At 43.3% G+C, this 12,052-nt stretch overlaps 1 protein-coding gene across 2 annotated transcripts; it reads left to right on the plus strand.

Annotated features, from left to right (window-relative positions):
- Positions 1-6: 6 nt before the first annotated feature.
- On the plus strand, positions 7-7,671 carry ATP5F1C (ATP synthase F1 subunit gamma). 2 transcript variants are annotated; one of them, XM_030013282.2, is made up of 10 exons: positions 7-134; positions 704-738; positions 1,699-1,830; positions 2,481-2,685; positions 3,145-3,288; positions 3,685-3,749; positions 4,371-4,526; positions 5,668-5,764; positions 6,609-6,646; positions 7,184-7,671. In XM_030013282.2, exons 1-9 carry the CDS (start codon positions 91-93, stop codon positions 6,613-6,615), a joined length of 885 nt encoding a protein of 294 aa, XP_029869142.1. In that variant the 5' UTR covers positions 7-90; the 3' UTR covers positions 6,616-6,646; positions 7,184-7,671. The 2 variants fall into 2 exon arrangements, with proteins under 2 accessions (XP_029869142.1, XP_029869143.1); XM_030013283.2 differs by lacking the exon at positions 6,609-6,646.
- Positions 7,672-12,052: the final 4,381 nt, after the last annotated feature.

Consider the following 12,052-nt stretch of genomic DNA (forward strand, 5'->3'; position numbering starts at 1 on the left):
CCCCCGGAAGCACTTCCCGCCGGGTCGGGCTGCGCGCATGCGCGGTGCGGGCGCGCTGACCTTCAGCCGGGCTGCGGTGGAGGCGCCGCCATGTTCGCCCGAGGGGCCGTCGTCGCGCTTTACCAGCCGCAATGGTAACGGGGAGGGAGCGCCGGCCGGGGAAGGGTCCTGTGGGGATGTGTCGCGGTGGTGGGGGCGAGCGGCGGGGCTGGGGTCGGCCCCGGGGCGGGGAGACGGGAGCTCGTCAGGAAAGGGTGCTCGGCTCTGGGGGGGGTGAATGGGTGAGGCAGGAGGAGTAAAAAGGACAGCTTCGGAGGTGACAGGCGGTGCGAGGAGAGTCTCCTCTTGTCAGGAAATGGCGTGGCTGCCTCTGCTTCGTTTTAAGCGTTTTTCAAACAACACTTACGTTTTTGGAAGGTTGTACCCTTCTGATGCCAGGCTGTCTGGCCTTCGCTTACATTGCGCCGTTGTCTAAGGCAGCGGATAATGTGTTAAATGATACATGGTGTCATAGGAGATAAGGAGAAGGGAGGAAGGTCTGGATACAAGGCATGGTTTAGAGTGGCTTGTCCCTACTACAGATGTTTTTCAAGAAACAGCAGTTCTTACCTTGTCATGCCTCTGAAAGGGACCTGCCCTTGACAGATGTTGGTTTGCTGGAGAACTAGTGAACTGTCCTAATTTCTCCTGCATTCATTTTTAGGGGCCAAGTCAGGAATATGGCAACTCTAAAAGACAGTAAGTACTGCTTTTGTTTGCGTTTGAGAGAGGGAGGGTGTTGCAGGAAAACCATAGGTTAAAATATAATTTTGATTAGCCTCTGTTGGATGAACTGATTGTGATACACCATAACATTGATACATGAGCCTCCAGCACTTCTTAGATTAAACAAGTGTCCCTCAGAAAAAGCATTGCTTAAAATGGTTTTAGGGCTAATTTAGATGTAATTTCAGCAAACCAATATAGTTTTACTCAAATGTATTTTAAAAATAACTTTATCATATGTGCTGAACCAGATTTTTGCTCACCTTTAAGAATTAATTTATTTTCTGTTATGTTTATTTCCCTGTGTGTTTCTCCAACATTGGGGGAAAAAAGGTTGACTGTGTGGTTTCAGTTTGATAAGCTGTTAAGCCATTCCTCGTAGGTTTTTATACAGGGATATTGTCTTGGAATTGTGCTTGTCTGTAGGACACCTATTTTGTTTTCTTTTTGCATCAGTATTTTTATGAATCTCATTTTGCCACAACCTAAACAGAAGAGGAAGTTTATTCTGTCTCTTTATAGTACGGGGTCTTTCTTTTTTTTCCTCCCCTTGTCATCTAGGAAAAGATGATAATATATCTCAAATGATATATTTGTGAAACATGTAGAAATGGAAGGAAAGAGAATAGTAAATAGATCTTGTGTTGGGCTAAATATTAAATAAATGTTATGTCTGGGGTGGGGGGGAAACATACCTGTTGTAAAGATACATTTGGGTTAGCCAGATTACTACTCTTACTGCTTTCTTACTGTAAATACTATGGGTATGTCTTTTATGAGGTTTATTTGTGCATTGTTTGTTTGGTTTTGGGGGTTCTTTTTTTGAGGAACTTGGCAAGATATTTTTGGATGGTAGTTGCTAGCATTTTATTGCTTGTTTTTGATGTCATTATGCCCAGTACAGCCCATGACCTTCAACTATTAACCTTGTAGTTACCAGGCGCTTGAAGTCCATCAAGAACATTCAGAAAATTACAAAGTCCATGAAGATGGTTTCTGCAGCAAAATATGCAAGAGCTGAGAGGGAGCTGAAGCCTGCTAGAGTCTATGGAACAGGAGCACTGGGTGAGAGAAGACTCTTGCACTGTGTGATGCGGGAACAGAAGAGGAAGGCTTTCATGGTGGTGATAAAATGCCTAGACTTTTTTAACCTTTTGGTGGCTTTTTCCAAAAGAATTTGTATCTCTAGGCCAATGTCACCTTGAGTATTCCTTATAAGTCATTTATGGAAAGTGATTTTTAAGAGTTCTAATGTGAAATTCATTATGATTTCCGAGTACTTTTTTAACTTTGTGTGATTGTTTTTGTTAGTCATAAAGACACCACAGCTCAGAATTTCTGGCCTGCTTCTATCCATTAATGGAATTGTGCCCTATCTCTGTAGCATCTCCAGCTACTGTCAAACCTTCTTGCAAACTCTTGGGCTGCGCATGCTCCCGAGGCAGTGGACTTGCACGGTGAACTTAACTAATGTTACTGGTTGTGTGATACCCGCTGCAGAGATGTGTCTGGCTTTGAACTGTTTCTTTGTCACCTCTGGCCAGATCACAGCCAGATCATATACAAACTTGAATGATTGTGTGGGAGATAAAATTCATCTGGCTGTGATTTGGAACTCCTCTAGAAATTGTTTTAGTCAGAATAATTCAAAGATCTTTTGATATGACCTAATTGCTCCCTGGCACCCTTGAATAACTTATCCATCTTTTTTTTAGCTCTCTATGAGAAAGCAGAAATAAAGGCACCTGAGGACAAGAAGAAGCACCTCCTTATTGGTGTGTCCTCTGATCGAGGTCTGTGTGGTGCTATCCATACATCTATTGCTAAAACCTTGAAGAACGAGATTACCAACCTCTCAAACGCAGGGAAAGAAGTTATGGTGGTTGGAGTAGGTGACAAGATCAGAGGCCTACTTCAGAGGTAAAAAGGAGAAAGAAGTGTTTGGTTTGGTGGTTTTGGTTGTTTTCTGTGGGAGAAATTTCAAGACTGCTTGCAAAGCTGTGTGGCATTCACAGGCAATTGCATTTATTGAAACTGCTAAATTGAAGTTCCTTTTAAAAAAAAAAAACAAACCCAAACCTGCAAATGTGCTAAGATTGCTTTTGATTATCTGGACATTTGTGAAACTGTTGCACAGCATTATTATATATTTGGAATAAAAGTTTGAAAGCTAGCAACAGTAACACTGCTACAAGTGTGTGTTTATCATGAAGCTATCATAACTTAACTAAAAAAAAGCAAAATTTATCTCAGACCCTAATTCAATAAAATGCTTAGTTCTGAACACTGGTAAGTTACTGGACTTGTTGCCTGTTGGTGCCACATAGTTGTATATTAGAGCATCCACTTGGTTCTAACACAGATTTAACGTTACTGCAGGACACATGGCAATTACTTGCTGCTGACATTCAAAGAAGTGGGACGGAGACCTCCTAGCTTTGGAGATGCTTCAGTCATTGCTTCAGAGTTGTTAAACTCTGGGTATGAATTTGACGAAGGCTCTGTCATCTACAATCGTTTCAGGTAAGATTAAACTGAAACTGCACTGGAAAAATATTGGGTAGAATGCTTCAAACAGCATGTTGGCCTGATGAAGTAATACGAAAACTGACTGTGTCTTGTCATGTTTACTTTATTTCTTGAGGAGCGAGTGCATTTTCTTATGTGTGAAGAGCTGTTGTTTTTCCGGGGTTTTTTTAATAGCTGTGGTTGGAATTCTCTTTCTGCTTGTGTAGTGGGTGCTGTTATATTTACAGTCAGCACGTCATTATATCCACGTGGTATCTGAGATCTCTTCATCAGGATTATTGCAGAACTTTGTGGAGTTTGAAGGCCAGAAGTTGTCTATTCTAATTTGATTTTAAGCATTCCGTTTAGGGTTAGTTGAATCGAAGAGCCTATTACACTGTTTTTATACAGGTCTGTCATCTCCTACAAGACCGATGAAAAACCAATCTTCTCCCTTGAAACAGTTGCTGGTTCTGGTAAGTAGTGAACTAGAAACCACCAGTTATGTGAAATGATAAATCACAGAAAAAGTACCCTGAACATGGGAATGTGGTATTAAAACATCTTAGTATGGTGCATGTATCATAAGTTCAACAGCTTGTTTTGTCTGGGCAGCCTAAGGCTGACCTATCAAGGTGCTGTGGAGCAAGGAGGTTAAAAAGAACAGTTGTACTAATTTTGATTTGAGATTCTCTCACGCAAGAACTAAGTATATGCAGAACTCTGTCAGTTCCAGTGTTTTCAGCACTGAAGAGCATGGGTATTGAATGACTTTGCACTATTCAGTAAAAATACCCCAGTATGTTTCTGCAGCATTGTATGGGAAGATTAAACATAATAAACCAGTAATATATTTGGCCTTCGTCAGAATCTGACTTTCCTAGTGTTAAATTGAATGAAAAGATGTAAAATAATTAATCTCTCTGCTCCTTAAAATTTTGTTATGAAAGTACACATGGTACATAGAGAAAATCCCTTCGCACTGCCTTAAGTAGAGAAACAGGCTAGCCTAGTAGTCTTTCACGTGACATTATACTGTTTTGCTAGAAGTAGTATATCTTGGATTTCTCATAAGTCCGCTCTTTCATATTTTACAGAAAGCCTAAGTATCTATGATGATATTGATGCTGATGTGCTGAGAAACTACCAGGAATTTACACTAGCAAATATTCTTTACTACTCCCTGAAAGAATCCACCACCAGCGAGCAGAGTGCTAGGATGACTGCTATGGACAACGCTAGCAAAAATGCTTGTAAGTCTATACTGTGGGCTTCCCAGAACTTCAGTAGTTTAGCATGAAAGTGCTGACCTCCCTTTGTGTAATTCTTAGCTTCCAAAATGATAGGAAATGAGCTGGTTTCTCTATTAATTCCATTTTGATTCTGTTTTTTTTTGAGCCAGTGCAATCAGGATTCTTTTCTGAACATGTGAACCTTATTTAGTTCCTGGAAGAGGAATTGCTGTCAAGTATATGAGAAACAAGACTAGGTAACTGGAAGTGAAATAACAGATTCTTTGATAAGAACATGAAATACTAAACTAATCTTGTAATGGCCAAATACTCTGTACACTCTTCTCCTGTGGCTGGTCTGAGGATTTCCAAAATTTTTACAAATCTGTACCTACTTGTGAGCCAAATGTAATTAGTACTGCACCAATTTAAAGGTGAGGAAACTGAAAGAGTGGTTAAATACTTTACCACCTGTCATGCAGCAAGTTGAGAATATACAAGTATTCGTTGGGAGATGTCCAAACTGAGTGCAGTGCAGAGAGTATGCAGTTGGTATTAGTGGGAGACAGCTAATAGCTTTTAAAGTGGCATGGCGATAAGACTGCAGCCTTTAGAAAGTAGTGTTGCAAAAAGGATACTGGTGACTGAGTGAAGCCGATGGGATGTGCAGTTGGGCTACCTGGAACTGTAGGTGTGGCACTCTGCTGACTGCCTTATCTTGAGAGAAAAAGGTGATACTTAACTGCATTTAAAAAAAAAAAAAACTTGAAGAAAAAAAATCTCAAAAAAATCTGGCTCCCTTTGCCAGAACAACAGTAACTTGAAGGAAATACTAATGTAGTTAATTGACAGTGAAATCTAATTTAAAAGCAAATAATGTGTACTTGTGTGATGTTAAAATAAGCTATGTCGTATCGTGGTATTTACTAGTCTGTCAGCTGTTCTTCAGATGTTTAACTCTGATGCCTCAAGCCAAATTATCAAGTTTCTAGATTGTCTACTAGTAGCATTATCTGTAGGGGGAAAAAATTAAAAGTGCAGTAAGCCTCTTGGTCGTTTGCATGGATTTACAAGACTATTTGATCTTCCGTTCATACAGCTTCTCTTTATCTGTATTTGAATACTTACTATAGGTTTAAATTCCAACCTTAATTTTTTCTAGCTGAGATGATTGACAAATTGACGTTGACTTTCAACCGTACCCGTCAAGCTGTCATTACCAAGGAGCTTATTGAGATCATCTCTGGTGCTGCTGCTCTGTGAGTACCTGTACAAACATGAAATAGGAGTTGTTGCGAAGTCATGTAATGCTTGTACGTCCTGCTTCAGTCAGGTTAACGGGGAAGGTTAGGGCACGTAGGTCCTAAAACTGAAGGGAAGACAATCCATGGCATGACTCCCAAGTTTTTCAGCTTGTGCGGTTCTACTAACAAGTGTGAAGTTTGGCAGTCTTTTTTGGCCTGATAAAGTTAAAAAGCTGGTAAAATAGATCTTTAGCCTCAACACACATCCTTGCCTGAACAGGCAGCGGTTTTCCTCCTTTTTGGCTTTCAGTGGATTTCCCCCCTCCTCCCTTCTACCTGGGCTTCTCCTACTCTGTCTCCTCAAAGAGCCCAGTAATGTTGGGTGGGGGAGAGCAACTCAGATACGCTTTTGGATAAATCAGCCTTTGGTGGTCTTCAGAAGCTGAGAGTTTGGAGGGGGGGTTGGAAGGAGGAGAGAGTTTCCAGATTCTATTGATACTGAATGTGTATTTTACTTTAAGTTCAGTATTTTGCTTATTTCCTTGAGAAAGAAGTTTTGTGAAGATGTGTATGGCAGGTTACAAATGTGTGGGCTTAGACCACCCTTTGTAACTGCATGTAGCTAATGTGTATTACAGCTAACAGTTAAAAATTTGTGCTATACTTGGATGGAAATACATGTGTTAATATCCTGTGTGTTTACAAAATGCCTGGAATACATGCCATAAAGCAGTTATGTGCTGTATTGTGCTCCTCACAATACATTTGCGGTTATAAATACATGCATAGTTTTGCCTGAATTTGCATGAGTTGCTTCCTAACCTGCTTGTTCTGTTTTTTCTCGTAATACCATAACCAGGGATTAATCGGAAAAAGCGGTTCAGCCAAATCCAAGAGGTAAAGTTATGACGTAGAAACCAGATTGTTTTTTAAAATGAATTAACACGGATGATCTTGAAGTCTAATGAGGAAGTCAGAATTCAGTGTTGGTCAGACAAACTGCTCTTCCCAAAACGCTGGGACAACTGTCCATTGCTAGTTTGAATCTGTCTGAACAAGTTCTTAAGTGTCAATAATTTTATGCAAAATAACGTCCATGGTAGCGTACATCCACATTTGACATAACTTTCTGTGGTATTTTCTGGGTTGTTGGATTAATTTGCAATTAGTGTTTTAATTTTTTCATAGTGCCCTGACCTTATGCAATGACTTTAAATGTCTGTATGTAAGATGTTGTTCCTAAAGAGGTTTCTCTTGCAAAATAAGCATATTCAAAATTTAAAACTTCAAGGAGAAATAGACTTGAAGAGTTTGAGGAGGGGGGGAGGGCTATGGAATATTAGTGAGTTGAAGGATTCAAATTGGAGTAGACAAAAGCTTTTAAAAAACCCAAATAATTAAAAGGGATTTAATTTGCTTCAATTTTTCTTACAGGTGAAGAAGAGCTCTTCTGAGCACGTGGCTTAACCTGCCTGTGTCTATGTTAACACGACTGCTCTGTTATTTTGTGAAGACGTGATAAAGCCCCAGAAATCTGTAAATTCTTAAAATAAACCACCTACATGAAAAAAGTGTTCTTGGTTTTCCATGGAGCAAATGCGCTTGGTGTCTAAATATCTGGATTTGACTTGGTTGCGCTCTGAAACATAATTTTTAAAAGCTGTGCTCTACGTTTTGTGATGTATCTGGCATGCAAAAACATGTAAGCGGGTGTTTTCTTCGTTTGAAGAGTGCAAGAGATTGTCTGTCTTCACCTTGTGTTTAAAAGTGTTGGTCTGTCATGCACGTTGTACGGTGTGCTGAAGGAGGAGACTGTGGAATAACCTCTCTGCGTTGTGCAGTTGGAACACTGATCTCATTTGAATACCATATTATTACTACTTCTAGATGTTCGTATTCTAAAATGAACTGATCTGATTACATGGGTCATTTTAGCGTTTATTTAGAATGCTTGCTGTTTATATCATGGTCAGTGTGTGTGTGTATATATTCTATTTGCATGCTATAAAATACAGTAACATCACAGTTCTAAGCCCTCGGTGGGCATGACAGGAATGTGAGAAAGGATAAAATGTGAAAAATAAGAGTCTAGCAGAAGTGTAAGAAACAAATGGTAGTGGTGCAGTGCAACCATAGAAGTAGAAAGGTGCCCCTCCCGTGTGTGTACATCGAGAGGTATGCGTGCATAAGGGAAGCACTATTACCACCTGAGGTGGGATTCAGGGAAACGGAGAGAGAGTCTCTTGGAGCAGATTTGTTACTTATTTAGAAAACGCTTCCAATGACTTCTTTTAAGGAGCTATGGTTCTAATGCTGCTGTTATGCACACAACTGGAGCGGCAGACTGGTTAGAATGGGTGAATTCAGGGAGTACTAAAACATGGGAAGACACACGAGCCACTGGATGTTGTGATAGTGATCTATGCAATTGCCAGTTCTCATAATCTGGAGCCTGTAGTTCTTCAAGCATAATTTTTACTTAGAACCCCTTTTAAGTCATGGTTTGTCTTGTTTCCTTTTCTACCAAAGTGTGGGAAACACTGCTTTGAAAGCGCAAGCCTAAAAAGACAGTACATTGTAATTTACTCTGTTGAAGTTGAGAGCTAGCCCCATTGTTTAAACAGCTTCCATTTTTTTTTGAGGTAATCCTGATGATTTATGTTGCCCTTTCCTCTGTTAATTTATCCACTCTCTCTGTTCTCTTCCATGTGAAATTACATCCCCGCTAAGGAGTAATTTAAGGCTACTGCTGGCTTTCTAATGCAGTTCCCACCACGTTCCTGACCTGATGGCATCTGAACCGAGGGCCGTACCCCTAGGGCCAAAGCTTTCCCACAGCGTCTTGAGGTTCTTGTGGCTGCCTGGCCTGCTGCCACCACCTTGCAGTGCAGAGTGTGCAGCTGATGGGCTCAGCGGGACTGGCAGCTGTCTGTTGCTGTCGTCCTAGATGAGAGGGATGACACGTGTAACACTGAGCATAGAAATGCTGCTCTGTGTACTGCCTGGTCCATCGGGGACCCTCCTGCTGTCCCCAACCCATCTGACTGTTCCCTTCCTTGCCCCCCACACAACACCTCCTTTAATTCCTCTCAGGTAGGCAAGAAAATCCTTTCTGCAACTTCCAGCCTTCTCTTCTTCCCCCTTTCAAGACACAAAGGAGTACCTCACATGCAGCCTGGGCCAGGTCGATGTACCTAAGGAGTCACATGTCCACAGAGGGAAGTTCTTTCCAAGTCCTTGAATCCTATGTTCATAGAATCATAGAACAGTTTGGGTTGGAAGGGACCTTTAAAGGCCATCTAGTCCAACCCCCCCTGCCATGAGCAGGGACATCTCCAACTAGATCAGGTTGCTCAGAGCCCCGTCCAACCTGACCTTGAATGTTTCCAGGGATGGGGCATCGACCACCTCTTTGGGCAACCTGTGCCAGAGTTTCACACCACCCTCAGCATAAAAAGTTTCTTCCTTCTATCTAGTCTAAATCTACCCTCTTTTAGTTTAAAACCATTACCCCTTGTCCTATCGCAACAGCCCCTACTAAAAAGTCTGTCCCCATCTTTCTTCTAAGCCCCCTTTAGGTACTGGAAGGCTGCTATAAGGTCTCCCCGGAGCCTTCTCTTCTCCAGGCTGAACAACCCCAACTCTCTCAGCCTGTCTTCACAGGAGAAGTGCTCCAGCCCTCTCATCATCTTTGTGGTCCTCCTCTGGACCCACTCCAACAGGTCCGTGTCTTTCCTGTGCTGAGGACCCCAGAGCTGAACGCAGTACTGCAGGTGGGGTCTCACCAGAGTGGAGCAGAGGGGCAGAATCCCCTCCCTTGACCTGCTGGTCACGCTGCTTTTGATGCAGCCCGGGACACGGTTGGCTTTCTGGACTGTGAATGCACATTGCCAGCTTGTTGTCCAGCTTTCCATCCACCAGTACCCCCAAGTCCTTCTGCGCAGGGCTACTCTCAATCCCTTCATTCCCCAGCCTGTATGGATACCGGGGGTTGCCCCGACCCATGTGCAGGACCTTGCACTTGGCCTTGTTGAACTTCGTGAGGTTCGCACAGTCCCACCTCTCAAGCCTGTCAAGGTCCCTCTGGATGGCATCCCGTCCCTCCAGCGTGTCAACCGCACCACACAGCTTGGTGTCACCTGCAAACTTGCTGAGGGTGGACTTGATCCCGCTGTCTGTGTCACTGATGAAGATATTAGAACAGAACAGTCCCAGTACAGACCCCTGAGGGACACCACTCATCACTGATCTCCATCCGGACATTGAGCCGTTGACCGCTACCCTCTGGAAGCGACCATCCTACCAATTCCTCATCCACCGAACAGTCCACCCAATCAAATCCATACCTCTCCAATTTAGAGAGAAGGATGTTGTAGGGGACTGTGTCAAAACTTCACGTTAATTCCCTTAAGAATACTTGTGAAGTTTCAAAAAGGGGGCTTGTGCATTTACAGCTTTCCAGAGCTCTCAAAAAAATACGTTTCTAAGATGGGAACTGTAATGACAGTTCAAAACTGCCCAAAGCTTCTCAACGGGCTGAAAGGAGTGAGCAAAGACCATCCGCCTGTCCTGAAAAACAATGAGCTGCAGGGTTTTGTCATGGGTCCAGCTCCCCTCTCCTCAGGTTGCAGACTTGAGATGTGACTGATAGAAGAGACCAGGCTGTTTATTGACTAATCAACACACTACTAATGGTCTAATAAATCAAAGAGCCAATTTGTGAACTAATTAACTTCTAATAATAGACCGCTATTATTTACAATTCTGTCCTTCACGCTCTGATTAGTTACACACAATTACGGAGTTACAGTTTAGCACTTGTGTTATTAGTGTATACACAGGCACAATTGAGTAACAGCTCTCTTGCTCTTCATTCTACTTCCCACACCACTCAGTGACTGTTGTTTTTGTTTCTGGATCCTCCTTTTTGCCACCATAGTTTCCCCCTTTCCCTGCTTGTTTTTTTCCCAAATAAACAACTCGCCCATAAACACTTTCTCCTCATTGTTGCCAATTTTGCTACACCTGCTCCCAAAGCTGATGTTTCTACTGCCTAGGCAATCTTGGCCTTATATGTAATTATTTATGTACATGCCTACATACAGGTGACCTTGCAAGGTTCTGCTTCCCCTAAAGCCTAAAGATCCCCCAAACTTCCCTTCAATTTGGCTCATACTGGCTCTCAAAAATGATTTTTTTGTGTGTGGTTCCACCACGTGCAAAAAACTGCAGCTGCGAAAGAGATTCACAAAAGCCTTCTTTTCCTTAGCTCTGGAGGAATTACTGACATTAGGAGAGAAATGTAACAAATCAGCCTTTTTTTTGCTGCAACGGAGAAATATCCCCTACAAGTCCTCTGGCATTAAAGTCAATATTGTTTTAAAGTGTCTTAAATCAGGGCCTTCCCGTGTCCTTGAGAAGCCTCTCCACTGTCAAAGGAGTCTCTGTTACACCAAAACGTCCTCTCACATTTCTTAGGTTCCTGTTCCTCACAGCACCGGCCTAATCCTGCAACTTCCACGTGAAGACAGGAGGCTGCTCCAAAACCAACCTGATGCGGTGTTGGCCATACGTGTGACGCATACGTGTGACACGTATGGCAACACGCGTGGCGAGGCCATACAGCTGTAGAGTGACGCAGTGCAACCTGACAGCCCAAAACCGCGATCTCCAAAAGTGACCGAGATGATTAGTGTGAAGAGTAATTAAAGGGCTTCACCCAAAAGTAAAGATTTAATGGCAAGGTCTTGACAGCAAACATTTGATGTCTGTGGGTATGAGCCACCTGAGGATGCGTTGGGTCCGGCAGCGGAAGGGAAACCCACTGACAACGATGGCACTCCTCTGCCCAGCTGGGAAGAAAAAAAAAAAAAAAGAATAATTTAAAAATAATCGAACAGGGCTTCGGATAAACCGTTTCGGCGAAGAATTTTCAGCTTTCTGGTAACACGTGGCACTGCCGCTTGTTTAAATGATGCGCCCGGCTTCTGCTCGCCGCTCGGCCGCTTTGGGCCTGCGGAGGTGAGGGAGCGGCGGTGGTCCCTCGCTCCTGGGGAAGCCCAGCCCAGGGGGTTCCCGGAGCCCCCCGACACCAGCTTTTCCTCACACCGCTGTAGGAAACCCCCATTTTTGCGTGGTTTTTTGGGGTGGGGGGGGTGCCGATCCGCTCCGCGCCCAAGCCCGCCCGCCGCCGCCACAACTCCATCGTCCCGCCTCCGCCCTGCCGACGGCCGAGCGTTCGATGCGCCGCGTCCCGCTCGATGCGCTCGGCGGTGGAGCGGCGCGGCCTGTCGCGGGCGGTAG

This window comes from Aquila chrysaetos, chromosome 5 (genome assembly GCF_900496995.4).
Source record: "Aquila chrysaetos chrysaetos chromosome 5, bAquChr1.4, whole genome shotgun sequence".
NCBI classification, from domain to species: domain Eukaryota; kingdom Metazoa; phylum Chordata; class Aves; order Accipitriformes; family Accipitridae; genus Aquila; species Aquila chrysaetos.

Excerpts from the sequence above, each read along its gene's own strand:
- ATP5F1C (XM_030013282.2), top strand. The coding sequence starts at position 91 with ATGTTCGCCCGAGGGGCCGTCGTCGCGCTTTACCAGCCGCAATG. Across the intron at positions 1,831-2,480 it reads CTATGGAACAGGAGCACTGG|CTCTCTATGAGAAAGCAGAA; the intron begins GTGAGAGAAGAC and ends TCTTTTTTTTAG. Across the intron at positions 3,750-4,370 it reads TGAAACAGTTGCTGGTTCTG|AAAGCCTAAGTATCTATGAT; the intron begins GTAAGTAGTGAA and ends CATATTTTACAG.